Source organism: Anoplophora glabripennis, unplaced genomic scaffold, assembly GCF_000390285.2.
Source record: "Anoplophora glabripennis isolate ALB-LARVAE unplaced genomic scaffold, Agla_2.0 scaffold463, whole genome shotgun sequence".
NCBI lineage: Eukaryota > Metazoa > Arthropoda > Insecta > Coleoptera > Cerambycidae > Anoplophora > Anoplophora glabripennis.
In genome coordinates this window covers 321,370-346,269 of record NW_019416810.1, presented here as the reverse complement: position 1 = coordinate 346,269, position 24,900 = coordinate 321,370, and the positions used below count along the sequence as shown (strand labels likewise).

At 32.5% G+C, this 24,900-nt stretch overlaps 1 protein-coding gene across 2 annotated transcripts in view; it reads right to left on the bottom strand.

The window, feature by feature from the left end:
* The window catches only part of LOC108909161 (transcription factor SUM-1), a 116,730-nt gene that overhangs the window by 16,632 nt on the left and 75,198 nt on the right, over nt 1-24,900 (bottom strand). For both annotated transcript variants that reach the window (XM_018713405.1, XM_018713406.1), the window contains exon 5: nt 18,670-18,751. In XM_018713405.1, coding sequence (XP_018568921.1) covers nt 18,670-18,751 — 82 coding nt within the window. The remainder of the gene's footprint in view (nt 1-18,669; nt 18,752-24,900) is intronic.

Below are 24,900 nucleotides of genomic sequence, written 5' to 3'. Positions count from 1 at the left end.
AATAAACTGGTCAGACGTCATCACCAGCATTTTTTTTTAATTCAAGTCTTCAAAAATTGAAGCCAGATGGTCAAAAAAATATAAAATTAGCTTCTTCTAGTCAAATATTCTATTTTCCAAAGAAATAATTTCAAAAAATTTTAAAAAATGGTCAGATCTCATCACACAAATTTTATAAGTTTTCAGGGTAACAAAAATCTAAGTCAGTATGTCAACAAACATTAAAATAGATTCTTATAAAGAATTATCCTTTTTTCCGAAGAAATATGGTCAAAAAGGCCAAACAATGGTCAAACATGGCCCTTTTTAATTTCTTTAATTTTTGAAACTTCATAATTCAATAACTCAAAGTCAGTACGTCAAAAATCATAAAAGAAGGTACTTTTAGACAAAAAATCCTTTTATTCCAGAGAGATATGTTCTAAAAACCAAAAAAATGCTAAAAAATGTCTGTTACTAATATTCCCACCTTGGACTTGTAAGAATATGAAAATCGTATTCAGCATGTCCAAAATCGTGAAACTTATTATTAGATTAGATATTTTCCATGGATAGATGATTTTAAGCTAAGTACTGAACGTTTATTTTTTATTTGTAATTATAGCCATTTTGTGGACGCCATTTTGAATTTCGAAATTTTCCCAAAAATGGCTATCATTTGTTCGAAAGCTCTTGAGTATACGAACATTTTGAGACCTTAAACGTATTTTTTCCTAACTTTTATTTTTGAAGAGAACGGTGTCCCGGTTGACATTGAACCTCCCATATACAAGTAAAATAACGTCAAAATAACCATAGATCTAGTGCATAATTTTACATAAAATTATAAGTGAACTCGTGAAACACAGTATTAGGTACACTCATTATTGCATAAATCACTATTATGTTAATGTTTCAACATGCCAACGTTTCGGTTTTATAAATCCATTTTAAAGGCATTAAAATTTAAAAAAAAAACGTTTTTCTTGGAAACCAATTCAATTAATTCCAATTAATTTATTATACATACATACAGATACGTAAACAGAACCAGTTCTCCTAATAAGAAAATTTCCAAAAAAAGCAGTCCCTAACCATCCGTGACGAAAATGGGACAGAGACAAAATTACTCGTATTTATTGCAACTTTAAGCGTTGCTTATTTTATATGTTTATGCACGCGCATAAATATGTCATCCAATAAGTGCTCGATTTTACGACCGCCGCGTAAATTTACCAGTGGAGGCCGCAAACTGTTGAGTTTATTCCAGAAATAAGCCGTTCCTGATGGCGCGTTAAAGTGTTTGGATTAAGAGGAGGACAGGGTGTCTTTCCGGACATTGTTTTTGTCGCCAGTCGCATCCGTCCATCTCTTGGACCGATTCTCTTAAAATAGGTAGTCGTAGGCTTCGGATGGAGATCCAGATCTCGGGACGTGCCAAGAATTATATACGACTGGCGGTGTGATGTTTAATGACGAAACGTACTTAGTTGGCGCGAGAAATACACACCAGAAGAATTGGGGTTAGTCAAAACATTGTAAATTTGGTGGCAACAATGAAGGACAAAGTGTGGAAGGTTATGGAGAAGGTGAACCGTAATTATCTCTGAATGAGACAAATATGGACTTGCTAGCATACATTTTCCAATTATATACAGGGCGTTAAAACAGTACAAAGAACTTTAAAAACAAAAAATAAGAAAAAAAATTTATGATCATAAGTCTGCCAACGCTTCATTTCAATTCAAATTTCGTACAGGGTGTTACATAAAAAGTTTATACGATTTGAAAATGTGTGAAAATTTGTTAATAATATGTTTTGTTAGCAGTCTGTTGTTAGATTGTTCTTTTGTCTGTTATTTAGTCTGTTGTTAGACTGTACTTTCGTTAATAGACTGTTCTTTCATTAAACCGTTCTTTTTTGTTAGACTTAGACTTTGTTACTACTATGTTTTCGGACCCGCTGGAACGTTGGCGCCAGCATCAACTATTTTCGAGAAAATGCACATGGTATCCTCAAAAGAAAAATAGTTTATATGCGATTATGTTTAAGGATCGTAACGGCGTAGAAGAAACTGGTCTACTGGATTTCGTAACCCTATTCCCATATTCTCGGAACCATGGAACACGAATCTGAATTCAGTTTCCCCACTAAATTATTTAAAAAAGTGTAATTCACGAATATACAATATACTTAGGAGATATGTAAAGGTGTTCAGTAGGTTTTTGTTTTTAATTAACGCTGTCGCTTGTAGCGAACTATTTTGTTTTCAAAAGATCTGTGTAGTGGTTTTTTCTTTCTCTTTTTACCTGTAATCTTATGTTCTCGTTTTAACATCCAACAGTAGTCTGACATAATATCCATGTCCCAATTACCTTGATACCTTCTTCTATTTCCTTTAAATCTTAGTGAAATCGTTCTCCTTGACCTTCGCTATAGTCACCTAAGTTACGAGGAAAGTAATCAACGTGATAATTCGTAACATCCAAGTTTTTCCTCCATATTCGCAGTTAGTGTTTTATAATTGCGATTACCCAGAAAGTCTGCAATTTCAGCTTCACTTTCACTAGTGACACTAGCGTCACCATGTTAGCCAATTCCATAAACTCTTTTTTGCGGAAGAATTAATTTGCATTGAAGATTTATATTGAATTCTGAAGAGCCTACTTGATTTGATGTACCATAGCCTGCTAGTTTTTTTTATACAAAAGTAACAGACTCGAAGAACAATATTCACAAATAACTCATTCTTGGGGGATTTGGAGGGGCACTTTCTTGAGAATGATTGGCGCTGATGCCAAACTGACTTCAGGTGCTCAATCAACGGGATCGAAAACTTAATAATAATAGAACAACGTTTTTGTGTTCCTGTGTTGTTAGTGTTAAAAGGGATGTGTACCATATCTAGTAATAAATGTTTGTAATGTAAACATGTGTGACCGCTAAATTTCATTTACTAGGCGCTTTTTTTAATTTTTATCACCTTGTATGATAGGTATTAATTCATAAGATTTTTTTTGTGTTAATCTCTCACTTCATCTCGATGAGTGCAATACAACATTCAAAAGTGATTTATAGACAATTTGTCAATTTGTCAAGTCCATATTTGCAAGAATTTTAAAACATAATTTAAAATTTTCCTATCTAAAAGAATGTGACGCCCTTTTTTTAATTTATGCAGCTCTTTCAGAGAATGTTACCATTTTTGAAAAAAATTTAACGCTTAAATAAAAGATTACGATTCATATCATATTTATTAATAGCCAAATTTGGTCAACATGTTTCGAAGATTAAAAAAGAAAACAGATTTGTTTTTACGAAAACTTTAGCACCCTGTATCTCGGAATCGAAGCGTTTTCGGAAGTTCATCTGAACTTATTTTTTGGAGTACTCATTGCTTTTAAAAATGTACAAACTAGAATGATTTTTTATATGCTTAGACTCTTACATTGACAAAAATGCTGCTATTCCTCGCCAGAATCGAATGTTGCTCGTATTTTTGATATGCCCTCTTTTTAACAAGGCATTGGCCTAGTATAGCTTGTATTAAAAAAAATATAAGTTTGATTTGAGTTATCAAAAATTTTAAAGACTACTAAATTCTAAGCCAAAAAAATTAGGATAAAGTGTTATTATTTAAGAAAAATGTCCAACTACAGAGACTATAGCGGTCACCTAAAACATAAAAATTATGATTTTTCGGCTATAACTTCAAAATTCGTAAAAATTACAACTCTCTATCTTTAATAATAACTAGTAAGTACATTTAAATATAAGTACACTTAAGCAGTGCCTATTAAAAAAAATGAAACTAGTTTAAATTAAAACTTAATTCTTAGTTTTCAGGAATTATAATTTAATTCTCGTATCAAATCTACTAATTTGAAACAAGCGTAGGTATCTACTTGCTTACTTATTTAAAATTGTGTATTCAAGTAGGATTAAAAAAAATAAAACTAACCCCTGTAAAATACTATCAGCATTTAAAGTTTGTTATATTTTTTTTGATGCCCTCATTTGGTTTATTCATAATTCTCGAACAAAACTTATAAAATATCATAATTTACTAACAAGATTCTGTGGGTTGAATAAATGCCTACATAAATATTATATCACTTTCCTATATCTATACATATATGTATATTTGAGTTTTGTTAAGAATATAACTTCTTCTTTTGACAGTATATAGTATTGTATGACAAATTGATAGTAGTGTATAATATTACTACACCTACATGATTTTTTTAAATAGATATAAATCAACGATTATGTATATTGAAATTGTGCATAGACAGAGAACGTCGCATCGCATCAGTTATATTCCAAGCGCTGTGAAAGCAGATGTTTCCTCTGTTAATGCCTAAATCGTGTTTTCGTGACTATTTGGCACGCTCAAAGTCAAAATATCACAGAAATAGACAAATTGGGACGTCCTGACTTTATAACATATCGCTGGAATCCTCCACCCAGGTCATAAGTCAATGGATTCGAGGCAGATTGGGGTTCATGCCATGAGAAAATTAATATAGTGAAAGGCACCCGGTTTATTAAGTTGGTTTATAATTCGATTTTTATAATTATTGATAATAAATGGGTATCTGGAGGTAAAGAAAATTTGTATAATTTGTCATACCAGGAATATCCGTAAAACTCTTCATTTTAAGTATTCCTTCTTGTGCTAAAACTGAAAACATACATTCTAAAATACTTAAGTGATTCTAAGATGTTATAGCCATTGATTTTAGTAAATGGCAATTACAAGAAGAACTTAAGAAATGTTTAAGAGAGCCTAGTTTTATATCTAAGAAAATATTTTTTATGGCAATCAATAACATATACGAGTATTAGTATCTACTTTTTTATTTACGACTATCAGTACTTTTTTATTTAATAGTTTTTAGTATCTAATTTAAAATATTTTTGTCGATAAAAAAGTGTTAATAAGCAGAATTTGATAAATGATTTTCCATAGCCCAATATTTTAAAAAATTTATCTCTACAGTGGTCTTGTAATACTCTACCTACATTTGTTATTAACAACATATTTTGTAGTATTTAGTAAGTGATTTAAAATATTACCGAAGATATAACACTGTTTCAAGTAGAACTAACAAATTTTATGGTGGCCCATTTTTACAAGAAATTTATCTACCCAATGAGATTTTTTTATAATAATGCAAAATTTTTGAAATATTACTTCATGACTATATTTATTATAACATCTCTAATATGATAATACAATGTCAGCATGGTTTTATGAAAAGACGTTCTACTGTCACTAACTTGATCGCAATTTACTTACGCAGTTTATAGCCGATTCTATAGACAACAATTTACAAACTGATGTCATATATATGGATTTCAACAAGACTTTGATAGGCTTGATCACTCAATTTTACTCCAGAAGCTTGATATGTTTGGCGTATCAGAGGCCTTAATGAATTTCTTCAAATCTTATTTAAACATCAGAAAACAGTATATAGTTTATAATGGGTATAAATCGATTGAATATGTCGCTACATCAGGAGTTCGTCAAGGTTCCATTCTTGGACCTTTACTATTCATTATATTCATTAATGATTTAGTTAACAACTTAGAGGTAAATTTTCTTCTTTATGCCGATGATGTGAAAATATACAGCTCAGTTCGCAACATTAGTTGCTGTATTCAGCTTCAACGAAACCTTCTTAATATAAAATCTTGGTGTAATCATAACAGGCTAATGTTAAATACGGAAAAGTGTAATGTCATGTTTCTCCAACAAGTTCAATCGCATTACGTTTAATTGACAATGGCTTTTAGTCAGGACCGAAAACATTTCGAGACCTGGGCGTTGTATTTGATGAAAAACTATCATTTAATAATCATATTGATACTGTTGTCTCCGAAGCTAATAGAGCATATGCATTTATAGTTGCAACTGTCGTGATTTTTCAAGCTTAGAAGTTATAAAGCTTCTTTACTTTAATTACGTTAGATCGAAACTTGAATATGCCTCTCCCGTATGGTCTCCGCACAGTGGCATCCACATTAATAAACTGGAATCGATTCAGCATCGACTTTATAAATTTTTAAATTTTAAATCTGATGGCTACTATCCACATATCGGATATTCGCATGAGGACCTTTTAAGTAGACATTCCTTTATTACCCTTGAAACTAAACGAAAATACTTTTCGCAGGTCTTTCTTTTTAAAATTTTATGTAATTTGGCGGACTGCCAGCAATTTATAACCGAATGATCATTTCTATACCTAGACTTAGCTCTAGAGAAAACGGAACATTTTATTTACCAACTCCTCGTACTAATGTACTCAAACATTCACCACTTTATGAAATCTGCAACAATTGTATAAAAATTCTGTAGACATTTTTAACTTCAGCATTAATGACTTAAGAATACAATGTTATTAATGTCTGGTAGTTTCAAATATATAATTTTAATCTTCATTGATGTGTATTATTTAGTGTATAGATTTTATTTATTTCCTACTCTTTTATGATGGTTTGTATTTTTTTGTTCCTTTTAATTTTGTTTGTAATTAATGTACTTTTATTATTGTATGTAAAATTCCTGTTTTATAATTGGGTAGTACCTGTTGAACAGTGTATTAAATCAAATAAAAATAAAATAAAATAAAATGACCACGGTTTTGCTGGTACATACTCACTCTTTGGTCGAAATTTTCCAGGACCGTTTTACATATATGGGGCTGAATTTCATTGATACAGCTATCAATTTTCTCCCTTCACGGTGTGGGTGGTCATGGGCTTGTTAGCATAAACCTTAGTCTTGAAGAACCCCAAAGAAAAAAGTCCAACGGCCTTATATCGCATGATCTGGGCGGCCAACTCTGACCACCAAAACGGGAAATTACACGACCAAGAAATGATTTATGCAATAATCGAATTGTTTCTCGGGCTGTATGGCATGTGGCACCGTCTTGTTGCAACCACACGTTTCAATATCCTGCAATTTAGGCACAAAAAAATAGATTATCATGTCGCGATAGCGAGCACTAGTAACTGTTACTGTCTGACCAGCCCAAAATCTATACCAAACAGTGACACATTGTGGATGCATTTGTTTCTCAAAAATCACTCGTGGATCTTCTGAATTCCAAATGGGACAATTTTGTCGATTAACGAAGCCATCATCGATGAAGATGATTTTGTTCGAAAAATCAGCATGCACTTGTTCTTCCATAATCCTTTCAACGAATTCTCTTCGCTTTGCGTGGCCAGTAGGCTTCAGTTCTTGAGTCAATTGAACTTTATAAGCAAAGATGCAAATCTTTCGTATGAGAGTACTTGTAGAAAGCTTATCGAAATATCCAATTCTTCACCATGGTGCCGAATTGATGTTCTTAGACTCTCAGCAACACTATCATGAACTATTTCGATATTTTGTTTTAATCGACTTGCTGAAGGACGGCCAGAGAGTTTAAGATCACTAATTGACCCAGTCTCTCTGAATTTTTCAATTAAACTCTTCACACTTGATGAAGATAAATCACTTTCCAACTTTATTTTGAAAATATTGCTCAACAATTCTTTCGTGTAGCGGTCGATTTTTAATAACCCTGAACTGTCAGCTGTCACGTTGTTTTTTTTTTCGTTGGCAACACTTTACCGCACAAATGGCGCAAAATTTAAATCTTGCGTGAATTATGGGATACCCATATAGACGTTTTTTCATGAAATAATTTGAAGAGAATCACCCCCTGAAACATTTTAGACCACTTGGGACTACAGCCTTTCCTCTGTTCCTTTTTCCCCGAAATCTCAAAGGCTACAGGCTCAAAACGAGAATAGAAACGGAACCGCCCAGCGATCAAATAAATCTCTCGTCCCAAGATCCCCGTAACCATAATTTTATTGGGAATCTAATAGACCAACAACTGCAACCCACTCGATACATCATCTGAATCGCGTACATAACCCGACATTGCCCCGTTGATCGTTTAAATTTCCATAACACGATTTTATTTGTCCACAAACGTGTCGTTAAGGCTTTAATTACGGTTTGTAATGCAGGCAATAATAGTATGTTAAGATCATACATCTGGCGCGGAGGCAGGTTTATTTATTTAACGTCTAGAACGGTGGCCAAGTAGACGGTATTAAGGAATACCGGCACTATATCATCGCAGAAGTACTTTGTGAACTACATTGGCCGTGCCTAATGGGCATCTCTCACTGCGAAATAAATATATCAATAAAAATATGGTGATTTACTCGCCGGCTGATGTACGGGGTACTTTCGCGATTAAGTCGTCATCGTGTCATCTGTTTCGCTGTTGTCGCTACGGTATTTTAAAACTTTTTGCACTCTCCGGACCAAAGTGCTATTTTAGACTACATTTTCAAGGACTATAATATTATTTTTAGCAGCCGAGGGGTTAAATTTATTTTTTTCACTTCGTGGATTAAAACTGTCATTTCAACTCTAGGGATTAAAGTAACTTTCAACTTTTCCTGGAGGAATTGCAAATGTACATATATAGGGTGTTAGTAAATAAGTGCGACAAATTTCAAGGGGTGATTCTACATGAGAAAATAATGGCAGTTTGCTTATAAACGTATGTCCGCAAATGATTCGTTTTCCGAGATACGGGGTGTCAAAGTTTTTCTTAAAAACTGACGATTTAATTTATTGCTCTGAAACCGGTCGAGATGTGCAAATGAAATTTGGTGGGTTTTAAGAGGTAGTTATTGCGCATTTTTTGACATGCAATTAAGAATATTATGTTCATCATTGGCGTGCGTACGGGTAATAATCTCAATTTTTTTAAAGAAAAAAATGGTACGCCATTGAGATATTACTAATTAAAAATCATTTTTTAATTCCTCGTTCAATTTGTGATAAAATATCTCTCTTGCCTTTTCTTCGTATGGGGCGCCGTTTTGATGCAAAAAAATAAAACATCTTAACGCGTATTTTTTATTTCTTTAATACATTATCAAGAACTATCTATATCTAATACAATAACATTAAACCAGAACAATAACAGAAAATAACACTAATAAAATTTTGAAAAGGCGCAAAGCTACAACAAATGTTCAAAACGACCTCCCTCAGACGTGACACAAGATTCAACTCTTCGCCTCGTTGAATGTCGTATTCGCGCAAATATTCCTGGTACCTATATTTCTTATTGTCTCACAGCCGACTATAATTCGATTCTTCAGGTCATCAACATTTTCAACGGGAGTGGAATAAACTAATGACTTAAGAAAACCCCTAATGCAAAAATCAAGAGGATTTAAATCCGGCGATCGAGCAGGCCAATGTTCCGTATCTCCCCTACTTATCCAACGATTTGGATATACTGTATCTAAGTGATTACGTACATTAATGCTAAAATGGGCTGGTGCACCATCATGCATGTACCATAGGTGTTGTCTCAGCTGTAGAGGAATTTCTTCAAGAAGAACAGGTAACTCTTCCTGTAGGAAATTAAGAAAAGATTCGTCGTTGTGGAAGGAAATATGGACCCATTAAATGATCATTAATTACCCCAAACCATACATTTACGGAAAACTGATGCTGAAAATGAGCTTCAAAGATTCCATGGGGGTTTTCCTCAGCCCATAAGTGATTGTTATGAAAATTTCGTATACACTGTCGTCCAAAAGTAGCCTCGTCAGTAAACAAAACGGCATTTAAAAAATTAAGAATTTGAGCGATTTGATGATTAATCCATTGGCAAAAAATAGGCGCGGAAAAAGTCTCTAGGTAGTAGAGCTTGCACATGTTCAATATGAAACGGATACAATTGGTGTTCTTTAAGAATTTTAAATACAAGTTGCTTACATTCAATATGTTGGCAATTTTTCAAGTACTTGTTTCAGGTGACTCCGCAATTAACTCGAGAACTGCTTCTTCTAGTTGCACAGTTCGTACTTCTCGAGGGCGCCCACAGTCAACCGTTTGTTTCTTAAATGAACCATTTTCGCGCAAACATTGATGAAGACGAGCAAATATTGTGTGATGAGGTACCCTACGTCCTGGATACAACTCAGCATACAATCGTCGAGCTTGCCGACCATTTCCATTACTTCAACCATAGACAAAAGCATGTATGACAATTCCGCATTTGTAAAAGTTTTAATTCTTTTCGATAAAAGCAAAATTAATTACTTATTAACACTAATGTTATAGCAAATTTGGTTCTTCTATGGTAAAGTGTTGCAGAGATATTAATTTTTTTCGATATTTAGGACCCCACTTTGGGGGTGCAACTTTGTATACAGGGTGGGACAATGGAAACTTTCCCCCCCCGATTTTTTTGGTTTAAAATAAAAATCTGGGAAAACGCTCGGACACGTCGACTTTTGATTTGAGGGGGAACTATTTTTCAGTTTTTTTCATCCCCGTAGCTTTAACCCCCTAGCTGGGGAAAGAACAACCCCCCAAATTTGAATAGGGGATAGGGGTCGTGCCATACCTCTTTTTAAAGGTCTCATCGAGTTCTTTATGACCTTATAATTTCACCTCATTATTTTTATCCGTAACGAAATGACAGCTTGTCAAAATAAAAATACTTACTAATTTATTAATTAGTAAGTATTTTTTACATGAACTTTATCTAACAAACTGTTCAAAATGTCCGCCATTAACATCCATGCAATAATAAAATCGATTCTCTATCTCTTCTCTAACATTCTGCAACATATCGTCAGTTATTGTTTGACATTCTACAGTTATGCATTCTTGCAGAACTTGAAGAGAAGCTGTCTGTGATGTATCTTACTTTGCTTCAAGACAATATTGTTCTTAAAATAAGGGAGGTTATTGCCCCCCTCAAATCAAAAGTCGACGTGTCCGAGCGTTTTCCCAGATTTTTATTTTAAACCAAAAAAATCGGGGTGGAAAGTTTCCATTGGCCCACCCTGTATAGGTAAGTTTGGTTAAATTAAAATATTTTGGACACCCCTACATGCACCTGCCCTGTGTAGGGACACCCTGTATTTTCTGAAAAAGCATGCCAATGGGAACAAAAAATACCTCTTACGTTTTGTCGGTATCTTTTTCTGTTTTACGGCAAATTGGATTTCTCTTTTTTTTTTCTTTCAAATTAGCCAGATACTGTGCTCTAATGGATTTTTTAAATTCCTGTTAGAAATATTTCGGCTAATTCCAACTGATTTAAATAAAAAATCATCATTCTTCGAATCAATAATATTATTATTTCAAGAACTTCAAGAAAATCATTAATTTACACGTTTTTTAGATTTCTCAAACATTTTTTACCGCCAGTAAATTTTTTGCGTGAATCACCCTTTCAATAAATAAAATTAAAAGCAAAAATAAATGTATCAAACAACTTACAAAAAATGGAATACACGAAAATTTAACTAAAAGGTTAATAACAAAATTACATAATAATTAAATTAACTAACAGATTAACTAACTAATAAATGATTATTGATGTTACTAACATGAGTACATTTGATAATAGGTGTTCAAAATGGGCATCATTTGCCTCAATACATGCTCTGTAGGGTGTTAAAATATTTAATTGTATGTGCTGAACCCAGCTATTTTTTAATTGGTCACATGCAGTAAAAGTCACTTCAGTTCTTACGCGACGTATTAATTATTACTCTAAAATTTGAACCTCATACACATAATTTTTAGTTATCCTCCATATGGAGAAGTCCAAGGGGGTAAGATCTGGTGTTCTGGCTACCCATGGAATAGGGCCCCGCTTGTCAGTCCATTTATTAGGGTAGTTGACATTTAACCAGTTTTCAACTACCCTACCTGTACCGTACTTTTTTTTTTAATAAAATAGTTGAATGAGTTCTCCATATCTCCGCCACTGGTTGAGTAAAGTCTTGATATGAGAGCATTTTATGGAAACTTGACCTAATATAACGTGCACCAAATTTAGGTCAAATACCTCTATTATTTCAGAAGATATTTACAGTAAATTATTTTTTTGTATCCTTTAATAATATTGATTAAATTCACTTAAAATTACTTAAAAGAAAAACACTGCCCGTGAAAATAACAAATTGACACCCATACGACAACATTGTATTAATCATCACGTTAAAGAAGCAATGATTGTAAAGGTCGGGGTTACGCGATATTAATACTAAACAGTACACTAAATGAAAAAATCAAGAAAATATAAAAAAATTAAAAGTATTAGCCTATAATGTTTGACTAGAGAGTTTAGACAAGGTTTCATATTGACCATGTGCTTTTCTAAGTTTTTTGAAGGAAAATGTCGGATTCTTTAATAGTAATTTGTTATAAAAATGACTAGCAAAATTTTAAATAGACCTTATACAATACACATTTGGCCAAAAAAAAAAACAAAACTCGCCAACTGCATACTTTGCTCAAGGTCAGGTTTTACAGTGGACCAGTTTCCAGTGTCGTTCAGAGGTGTATTTTTAAATCATTTTCAAGTGTATTTGTTGATTTTTACTAAGTTGTATTTCTAAGAGTCCCCTGTACAATCAAACATTGTTTTTGGTTCTGAATCACCCTGTATATGCCTTCTTACCAAATTATTGAGCTACAAATGGTCCTAGTTGACACAATAGTCAAAAAACATAAAACAGTATCATACAATCACCGATCTATTATTCTCTGTGAATTCTTCAAGAATGTCATTTGTAGAATGACCCCTATTTTCATTGAAAGAATTGTTTTCGCAAGAATTATTTCCATTAAAAGGACTTTTAGCAGCCTTATATAACAATAAAAGCGGCTCCGCTTGTCTCCTAATTTTTCTCGGATCCATCCGACCGCTTTGTCTAAATATAGACGATAGTTGGTGTTTTATAAATTACGAAAATGAGGAGGCAGTTCGTGATGTTATGTGAACGGCGGGGATTTACGGACTTCCGTTTTTGTAGTTAGTGTAAAATTTCTTTTCAACTATCTATATCTAGCGGTTTACTCTCCCTCCTCTACCCTAATCCATTCTAAAATAAGATCTTAGGCAGAGGCTATAAAACAGGACTATGAATTAATTAGGCAATATAAAGGTGGCGATGGATTTTATAATCATGAGTCTACGATCTATTTTTATTGGGGATATTTGTACTTGACTTATTTGTTTTTTTCGTTTTGTCAACGAATGTTATATCCTTTTTTCAAATGTTCTTTAAATCTGCGGTTACTAAACTTTCCTAGGGTTGTTCGATACAGTCATGAATTTGATGATAAAATTACATTAGATTATTGGTTATTTTAAAATTTAAAACAAGTAAAATTACATTACATATTTACATATACAGGCTGTTACAAATTCGCTTCTCACTACATGGATCGCGGAAACGGTAAGAGGTACGAAGTAACTTAAATGGGGGCAAAGTTGCGCAATTTTTTAAATACGACCTTGGAAATTTGACTACATTTTTTGCAAGCCTTCATGACCCACAATACTGTACTACCTCAGCCCTAACCAGATTCAGACGTTTTGTCTCGAAAAATTTATCTTCAGTTTATTGGTTTCAAATTTATCTAAATTTTTTATTTAGATTTCTTTGTTTATTGAATTATCGTACACTGTAAGTGTCGTTAGACCCTGTGAAATCTATCTAGTTATTCATACTATTACCACCACGCATTAAAATGAAACATTATTAGAGTTTTATTCCCGTGTCCATAGTTATTTCTAGGCTCCTCGAGTGCTCAAAATTCAAACAAATTCCGATATATTTTTTTCAGGATATTCATACAAATACATTTGACATGCTCTTTCAAAGTTGCAGTTACAGATATAATAAATTCCAATAATATTATGCTGATCTTCATTTTTAACCTTTGCCAAAACGAAAATGTTTTTGACCATTTACTGAAATTTTTTAAAGAATAATATTCAGTTGGCGTTTTGGTTGTTCATATGCATTTTTAAGAATTAATTTGTCATAATAAAATTAAAATTGTAACAATGTTTTAATTTTGACGCAACAACTTATTGAGTTATGTATGACCAAGTGATGGTAATAGTTAATAATAATAAATGTATTATTGTAGCGCGTGGTGGTAATAGCTTTAAATATCTAGATGGATTTCACAGGGTCTAACGACACTTACAGTGTACGATAATTCAATAAACAAAGAAATCTAAATAAAAAATTTAGATAAATTTGGAATGAATACACTGAAGATGAATTTTTCGAGACAAAACGTCTGAATCTGGTTAGGGCAGAGGCAGTACAGTATTGGGAGTCATGAAGGCTTGCAAAAAATGTAACAAAATTTCCAGGGTCATATTTAAAAAAATGAAGTTGATGATGGTCCTGGAGAGACGAAACGTTACATATAAAAATTGATTATGCCATTCGATAGAGGGCAAAAAGTGGCCATGAGAAATTCTTCGTTTTTCAATATCTCCTCAAACAAGGCTGAAATTAATCAAAAACGGATTTACAAAATTTCGGTTATTTTCAAATATTTCGAAAACTAATCATGTTAGCCTTGATTTTTTAGAGGCATATTGTTGGTCCCCTGATTACGCAACTTTGCCCCCATTTAAGCTACTTCGTAGCTCTTACCGTTTCCGAGATCCCTGTAGTGAGAAGCGAATTTGTAACAGCCTGCATAAATGTGTAGTTACATTAGAAATGACAAAACTATGTAAAAGATAATGAGCAAAATATTTTTAAATATAATCAAAAAAAAAAAAATGTAACTGTGAGAAGTAAATTACTTAGAAATACTTAAAATTATACACAAGTGATTAATTTTACATATCGTGTTACAAATTTTATAACAACTATCTTTGTGTGCAAACAACATTGCAATAATTGTTTAAAATTTAGTACGCAATAATTTATAATTTTTATCAGTGGGGACAACATTCATTGATAAAAATTATGGATTATTACAAAATATTACGCATTTGCAATGGTTTACATACACAAAAAGTGTAACTAAAATATGTACTATTTCGTATTTTTAAGTATATTCACTTCTTTATCTTATAGTAAGTATATCGATTTTTTTTATGTTGTACTTGTTGCATTAATATTTTATCTTACTATTTCTGGTGTTAATCGGTATTCTTACATACAAAACAAATAACTGAATTTGCAGTGAACGTTCTAGCACAGCATTTAAATTACATGTTTTCATGTAATAGTCCAGGGTCCATATTGGCATGGTTGTTACTTGATGTAGATTAAATATTAATAAAAATCGCTCGAGAATAATATACACAATGAAATTATAAGTTATACCTAGTATAAGATATAGGTAAAAAAGTTGTGCTATTTGTAGGAAAAATCGCAAAAATACTGAAAATTAATGTATTTTTTCTTACACTTTAACTAAAAAACACTACTAATGAAATTATTTGTTATGAAATTTCCTACAAGATACAATTGTTTTGAAACTCGCGCATGTTATATTTTCTTGCTAGACATACAAAACCACGTAAAAAAGTGATGAAAATCCAGGTAAATTGAAGCGTTCAATTGCTGGGGTTAAACTTATGCAATTTAATTGGCGTCGATTTTTTTTACATGTACTTGACCTCTTAACTATCATATATAACTAGGACTTTTAGAGCAATTTTAAAAGTTTGAAAAATTTTGATTTTATAAATAAATGTTTCGTGAAGCGTTTTTGCGGGCTGGAAAAAATATATCAAAGTACTAACCAAACGTTATCGGAAAGACGCTTAACTTCAAAACATTCTTATAAATTCTGTGATACACTGTAAAAAAATCGGTGTGAGTGAAAGCAATAAAGGTTCGGAGAGAATCCACTGAGTGAAATTATTGAGTACATTTTCACTCAATATTGGGCATTTTAATAATTTTACTCATTTGTGATTATATTTATACTAAAACTGGGTACTTTCACTCAAATATAGGTACTCATTAAATAAATTCTTCACGTAAGCTCGTATTTGGTGCACTTGTCCCTAAATCAGAGTAAATGTGCCCATTACTGAGTACTGAGTGAGTTTAAATGTACATTAATTTCGAGTAATTTGAATGGCGCCGTGAAGATGGCATCACTTACATATTGCTTCTGTAATCTCGACCACAGTTGATAGGGGCCCGTTAGATGCTCCAGATAAGCGTAATCGCCAGGAGAACAGGCGCTACCCGGCGACGGCGCGTCTCAGCTGGCGTGTTTGAGCCAGGACAGGAAAAGGCTATGCGAAGTGAATTAATTTCCTAATTAATCATTTATGAGTGATTTATTTTTGCACTCAATATTTAGTTAATAAAAACCAAGTCTGAGTAAAAAATGACTCAATAATAGTTAAATTTAAATCATTTTAGAGAAAAAGTCGACTCTAAATTAGTTTTATGTGCTCAGAATAAAGTCAAAAGTCACTCAATTGATAGTTAACAGTAACTCGGATTTGAGTAAAACTCACTCATTGCTCATGCAATAGTTTCACTCACGGAAATTGATACATTACTGAGTAAAATTGAGTGAAATTTTTTACGGGGTATCGAGTGTGAAAGACAACAAGCGTTAGCAACTATGCAAAATGTAACAACAAAAATTGAATGTGGTAGTTTTTTCAAGAACTTTCCGTGTGTGTTCTTATAAATACTATCGCACGTGTGCTTTTTGTAGGATATTCAATGAATATGGACAAGCTGACAATTTGGGGTGAAAAACAGAACTTGAAATCGTGCGTTCAAAAGGAGTGCGCGCTTCAGCACGCAATATATCGACTTCTATGGCTCCGATATTGATATTTCTTTTTAAATCGTTATAGCAAACTTTTTTTTAATACTTTGATACAGTTTTCTACTTGCAAAACCGCTTCGCAAAAGTATTTATATGTATAGTCAACATTTTTCAAACCTTTAAAATCGCTTCAAAAGTTGTTAAACAAAGTATATTAATATTATAAAGATTCTATATGATAGTTATGGGGTCCAAGTAGGTAAATATTAAAAAAAATAGCGCCAATTAAAATACCTAAATTTAATCCTAGAATTGACGCAAAAAATAAGAACATTTTGCTCTGAAATTAATTAACAAATGTCTGATGCTAAAACTATCAGACCGATTTGGATCGGGTTTTGGGATTACGTTTTGTAATATGTATTAATAAGTACTCAAATCCACATTTATAATAAAATTGGACAATTTCTTACCTGTCAGTTGAACGCTTCAGAATTACCTACCTCGATTTTCATCACATTTTTATGCTGTTTTAGCTATCTACCAACAAAAATGTAACATGCGCCAGTATCAAAACAATTCTATCTTGTAGGAAATTTAAGAACAAAAATAAACAATTTCATTACTAATGTTTTTTTCTCTAAACTGCATATTTACAGTTATATTGGAAAATGTGAGAAAAAATACTTAATTTTTGCGTATTCTTGCACAACCTAACTTATATTTTCATTATATACAGGCTGTTACAAATTCGCTTCTCACTACAGAGATCTTGGAAACGGTAAGAAATACTAGTAGCTTAAATGGGAGCAAAGTTGCATAATCAGGGGACCAACATTATGCCTCTAAAAAATCAAGGTTGCATGTTTAGTTTTCGAAATATTTGAAAAAAAAAACGAAATTTTCGAAATCCGCTTTTGTTTCATTTCAGCCTAGTTTGAGGTGATATTGAAAAAAGAAGAACACTTTCTGATGGCCACTTTTTGCCCTCTATCGAATGGTATAATCAATTTTTATATGCAACGTTTCGTCTCTCCAGGACCATCATCAACTTCATTTTTTAAAATACGACCCTAAAAATTCTATTACATTTTTTGCAAGCCTTCAAGACCCCCAATACTGTACTGCCTCAGCCCGAACCAGATTCAGACGTTTTGTCTCGAAAAATTCATCTTCAGTGTATTCGTTCCAAATTCTGTTTCCAAGATTTTTTTCTTTAGATTATCGTTTCCGAGATCCCTGTAGTGAGAAGCGAATTTGTAACAGCCTGTAGATATATAATTTTCGAGCGATTTTTACTAATTTCTATGCAAAGCAACAGCCACATCTGGAAGGTTTTAGGCTTAATTCTCCTAGACTATTTTATATACTAAATAGATGAGAGAAGTGCCAAAAATATTAAATTACAGGTATTTTTATACTTCGTATAAGGTAATGTTATATGAATATATTAGGCGACAAAATAACTAATCATTTAAAATAATAAAATATTTTATTAAATAAATGCTGCTACAGTGTTATTAAATACTTTTAAGACAATAATGTACTATTACTTTCCTTTTATATATGTTCATTCTTGAGTATATTATTAGTTTCTTTTTTCTTCAGTTTATTGTACAAGTGTAACTGTTTTATTTTGTCAGCCACCATCGATGATATTTTGTTTTACATATGACTTGTTCTATCCCTAATCTTATAACATACAGAAATAATAAGTGATTATTATTATTTTTATTTAGTATGTATTTAATATAGTATGTTTTTAATTTTAAGTAAAATATTTATGACTGTACGTTTTTTAAAGTACAACCAAGAGAGTGTTGTTTTTTCTTTTCAATAGATCAACTTAATCAGTTTTGCTTAGTAGACAGAGCTGCGCGAGATTGAAAAAGAACGCATTCGACTTGAAGGAATAGGACGTACGCGTATGAACGCTACTCTGTGATAACACCCTAGGAATTGCTTTTAGGTATTTATATTTTTTTTCTTAATTTTTAAGGTTAGATACAAATATGTTCTTACTTTTAGATTAAAATATTTAGACATATTTGTGGATACCTACCAGTGTGTGATGATGCAAAACGATGAAGGGGTTCGCTGAATTGCTGAAGCCGTTCGCAGACAAACTGATTGCTCGCGTCATTCTAGAAATAAAAAATTGTATTAGTATCACTTAATGGCATATCGATAAAATGTTATAATCATAATTGCATACAAACAATTTAAATAAGTAGTTTACGTATCTAAAAATGTAATTAATGATTCGATATGAGTTATTGTAATTGCATGTATTTGTAATTAATTATAACTGTAATTATCGTAGTATGAGTAGTTAGTTAAACTAATTTTGGTATCTAAATATGAAGCAGGAAAATCTGTAATTTGAGTCAAAACTTCTCCTATCTCTTTCTTAATTTTACAAATCAAAGCCTATATACTATTTTTTAAAAACAAAAATCAGAAAAAACATGAACGAAACTTTATCAGAGAAATTCAACAACAGAATTGTTTAAAACAAATCATCAATAAAAAAACTGTGAAGTACAGTCCATGCGATATTTGTTGAGATAGAATTCCAAGAAGACCCCTGCGTCACTTTCTTGGAATTAACCGCATTCAACACCCAACGTGAAAGACATTGGCGGCTTGGCGTTCACCGTAGCAGCTTGCAGTGCATACTGTGTTTTGAAGTTACAAGTATTCCTGTGCATATTCAGTGTAATTTCTTATTAAAATAAATCAACGGAGGTGTATGTACTCCGTTAGAAGAAATAGAAACACGTTTTAATAAAAAAATCTACTTTTATATTTTAATATATTCTGAAAATAACGCGGAAAATTTCAAAGTACGCCCCTGCCATAGTAAATTGTTACAGTAGTTCCGATGACGGAACTTTATTGGCTTATTCTTATCTTTGAATTGTATCTCAACAAATATTGTACGGACTGTAAATATTGTTTAAATTTTTATTATTTAAATTTTTGCAATATTTTTTTTAGGACATGACAATGAAATTTCATATATATTTGTAATAAAGAATAATAAAAATAAATAATAAAAAATCTTGAATAGGTACTTTTTTAATTTTTGGGTCAAAAATTTTTCTAATATATCTACCATTATTTGATGACATAATAAGATTTAAAATACAAATTTTTGTATCCTACATTTTGATATAAAGTTATCCAAATATAATTATTTTAAAAAATTATAAAGTTATTCTGATTTTTATTGGGCAACGTTGATTATTTTTATTATTATTGTTGATTATAGTTTCATTTTTGAATCTACATAAATTATTATTAAAAAAATCAATACTTATTTCTTTAATATTACTAACAGTCCATAAAATAATTAAGTCGCCACGGATAAGTCGTTCGAAGAAAGTGAAGGAATATATACGACGCTATGAATAAAATAATAACGAATTCAACGAAATAAGTTCTTATCTGATACAAAAGTCGCATAAATTGATGAATAATATCCCCTCCTCCCAAGCGTATAGCGCGAAGAAGAAAATAATTTCGAGATTTGTCAGTTACGCACCCATTATCATTCCGTTTTCCCTTTTCATTTCCACGTTTCCACTTATTTGTAGAATGCGAGGATGGAAATCGACGGATAAATCCTGCCACTTATGCGGAAATTAAAAAAAAATCCAGGGTGACCCAAATAATTGTTTTTTATTTGTATTTAGTTGTCAAAATCAATTTAAAAAATGAGAAATAGAAATGTTTCTTGTCTTATAGTTTTTACAAAAAATGGTATTAGTAATCACCACAAGAATGGTGGTCACTTATTTATTCATTGAACTTCCGCTTTAACCGGACATTTGTTCCGTTCTTACTATTTTTTAATTAATATGGCAGGGGAGAAGTGAGTGCGCGCAATTTTTTTCACTCATTTCCAACACCCTCACTATTGATTTTTTCCGTTGATTGCTTCATTTTTTGTACATAAGCGATTAATCAAAGTTTTCTTATAATTAATTAATGCAATATGGAAAAATGTATTAACTAATGTATTATTAACCTGGTGGAAAATGACATTGAAGGCAAACGACCCGAGATATAAGCAGGATTTCGAGCAGGCAGATCTTTTTCTATTTGATTTTAAAATTTTTGTTACCAACTTGTAACGTACTAGACGTTGTTCTTAAAGAAAACTTCTTATTTAAGTAACTCCTCTCTATTTCTCTAGCAGAGAATAAAACTAGGACAGTGGTATGAGATTTTAGTTGAACTTCCTATTAACAAATGGAGCAATTATAGCAAGTCACAGCTGTCCACCAAATTAGTTTTGGTTTCGTATTTTTTATAAAGTGACAGTTAAATAGTTCGTACAAAAATAATACAATATAGGGCAAGTTTTTTCTCACATTATTTCGTTTTCTGTTAATAACTCAAAAGGAGGCAAACACAATCAAGTTTACTGAATATCATGTACATATTTTTTATTTTATTGAGTTATTTTTTGCAGTTATGAACAATACTGTCCTATAGTTATTTACACCATAAAGGAGGTAAGTATTATTTACCAGTCGAGGACGATTTTGCGCCCGAGCGGAGCGAGGGCTGGCAATAGAGTCCGAGACTGTTAATTTACACTTAACTGCTGCGTGGTGTATGACATTTTATCTGTTCCCACAGGTCTTTATGGTTCATAAAATAAAGATTAGGTTTTATTTCTTGATATTTCTTAATCAATTCATTTTGACATTATTCGAAGTCTTCCGAAGTCGCCTTTGTTGTTTAGATTTTCTCGTTTCTAAGGTGTTTATAAACAAAGCTACATAAAAGTTGCAATTTTGCTGGATTTGAATTATTATTTCTAAATGAGTGATTTTCAAACAGAATTTTTATTGCCCAAGAAACCGAAAGTGCGCTACGGAGAGCATATAGATATTTCAAAGAATGGTGCCAGAACAAAAATACTGGTGTTTCTGAAATGTCAGTGCTAGCATATTTCAAGAATATTAAAGTCACCGGCGAGTTTGTGGAGTGAATATTCAATGATTAAGTCAACTATTTTCATAGAGGAGAACGTGGTTATATCAAAATACCCCAAGCTGAGAGCATTTTTGAAACGTAAGAATGGCGGCTATTATACCTAAAAAATCAAACGTTTTTACAAGAGAACAAGTCAATGATTTTCTCATTCAGGCACCCGATAACACATATTTTCTAATGAAGGTAGTGATGGTCTAGGCATTGCAGGAGCACGCCGTTCTGATGAGTTATGCAAACTTACTTTGGACAACGCCAATTTCAAAAATTTCGATAACATTGTAGTTACAATTCCAGATTCTAAAAATGGTGTGTCACGTACGTTTACAATTACTTCTCGTCTGGGTTCTGTTTCTCACCTAGAAATTCTCAACAAATATATCAAGATTAGGTTGGAAATTAAAACTGAAATTTCAAGCTTTTTTATACGCTATCAAGCAGGTAGAGGTTACAACCAACCAGCCGGCAAGAATACCCTTTCTATGATATCTAATAAGATCGCACAATTTTTGAAACTAGAACATCCTGAAACATATGTAGACCATTCATTCCGAAGAACATCGGCAACGTTACTGGCTAATACAGGAGTTGATGTATTAGCAATCAAGAGACATGGTGGGTAGAAACCTGCCACATTTGCTTTGAAAGTTATGTTGCTGACAGTTTAAGCAACAAAAATGAAATAACCAACAGGATTCTTTTCAATTACACTTCAACTCCAGGTTCTAGTGGTACATCATGCTGTTTTAATGGATCACTCAGATAATATTGAACCTCCGGTGACTGAAATGGAACGGTCAAATAATTTTGAAAAGAATGTAATAATTAGTTAACGCGAAGAATAATAACTGTATAATTACTATAAATATTCATTCATAATAATTAATAAAATGTAATGTTCATCAAATATTTCTATTTATTTGTTCATAAAATATGCATTTGCAACTCGAAATTTTTTATTTCCCTAGGGAGGTAAGTTACCTCACTTACCTCCCGTTGTCCATAGAAACTTCCACTTCTACGGTAAAATACACTTACCTCCTTAAAAACAATGTATTAATAGTCTAAGAAGTACTATAATGGGAGCAGATACAATTTTTTACTAGTTTCTATTTTATTTTAAGTGAAGAATAAAAAGCGTCGACCTCAAATAAATAGATTTTCGGGCGCAACATTTCAAACTGACTCTTTATTTATGCATGTGCTTCGTTCCATTATCCCATTCAAATATATTGACAGCGAAGAATTAAATGCAAACAAGAAAGAACTACGGATCACCCTGTACCAACATCGCCACCGAAATGCGTTTATCTGAAACCTCGCCGAACACCAACCCCATTAATCATTGCCTCACCTGCCCGAACTTCCGATATTTCGATCTGCTAAATCTCCTGGACGCAGATTTTCGATAAAAGGGAAATACTGACTAATAATCAACCCCACATAAACGTAAATTATAGATGTCTGCGAGGATAAATCGTCCCGGAACAACGGTCGACGTTCCGACGAGCGTCGGCTGATCCCCGCCTGAAATTCATGAACCGGCCCCCGCGTTTTTTCAGGCTGCCGAACGTCAAGCGATTAATTGATACTGAAATGGAGTAACGGAAGCCGGAACGTTGTCGGAGCTTTATCAGATAATCGTTTCGTGTACTCGCATTAGAAAATGCTCACGTTTCTCTTTCTCTGCTCAATTTTCAGTCACTACTTATTTGGGTGTTTGGAATTTGCCACTTGTGCACCTTTGTGTCGACGAGTGATCTTGAGGTGCATCAACTCAATTATTACTGTTCAAACATTAATTTTTGTTAAATTTCACTATTAGTATTATTTACTTAGTTCTGTACCGAGTCTGGATGGGATTTTATGTTGAGTTCATTAAAATGTTCGGAGAAAAAATTCTTGCATTAATAAATTTGGCTACTCCTCGAACACATGTTGCTACAAACAATATGCCATTTTTTCAATAGACTCCAGTTGTGCCTCTTACAGATCGGTGTAATGCTATAACAACCAAAAGAGTTTGGATATTTCTATAAAAAATACTGATAAAATTGGCGAAAATATAGTTAAAAATTATATAATTAACAAAGCTCGATAAGATCATAGTTAAACACTTAGAGACACAAATAGAAATAACTAAACCCAATAATAAGTTCTTGCAAATTGAAATTAAGTACGCTCTGAAGGAAATTGTATACTAACCTTCTCTTTAGCCGGAAAATGTAAGTTTCTAGCGTTTTAGATATAAACAACAGTTTAAAGATGAAGGAAATTGCAATGCAACACATAATAGAGATGATTTTTTAACGCAGTAAGCACTAGTGAAATGGTCGATAGTTGTAATTAATAAAATCAGTGTAATTTTTGCTTTAATTTTAAATTATTCCATTTAAATGCACTGGGTGTCTCAAACTCGATAGTATGGGCCTACTGTGAAGATACAAAATATTTAAATAAAAATTGGAACACGTGGTGTTAATAGACGAACGGTCCACCCCTAAAAAGATGCTTAGAAAATCAAGGTCACCAACCACGAGGAGAGGCCAGAATGAAACCTTTTGTAATCGATGCATTGAGTTATTGCGAACAAAAAACCTAAGTAACATCTTTGTGTCCGAGTGGCAGGTAATTTGTTATTATCAAAAAAGTTGCAAAATAAAAATATTGCAAAAAACGCTCTGCAAACAATTTTCCAAGATAAATTGGGTAAAAATAAACACTTTTCGTCCCTTGGCATTTTTTCGTAGAACGCTTCCTTTTCGAGCTAGGGGCGATTTAAGGTCGAAAAATGGCTAAAAGTTGCCAACTTTAAAAATTCACATCTCAGCTCCTACCAAAGCTTTCAGAACGTTCAAAAGCGCAATATGATCTTCGAGACTTATACTTTATTGTAGTATTTTTTTTAAACACGCCCCTTTTTTTAACCCGTTTAATTTGCAGTTGAATTTCGGCCGCTGGTGCCCACGCGCCACCCCTACGTATCGCTATATACAGGGTGATTCAGAACTTATCCAAAAAAAAATTCTGGATGTGCAGGGGACCCTCACAAATACAATTTTGTAAAGAAAAAATCAAAAAGGGCATTTCGAAAATGATTTAAAAATACACTTCTGCACGGCACTGGAAACTGGTCCACTGTAAAACCTGACCTCGCACAATGCGACCGGCATGACGGTGTGATAAAAACGGACAAAAACTTTCGCAAGGAAAGAAATATGTAAATAGAATTTTATCGCACCTATTTTATATCGGCAAATTCAACTGCTTTTGCCTTTATTAATTA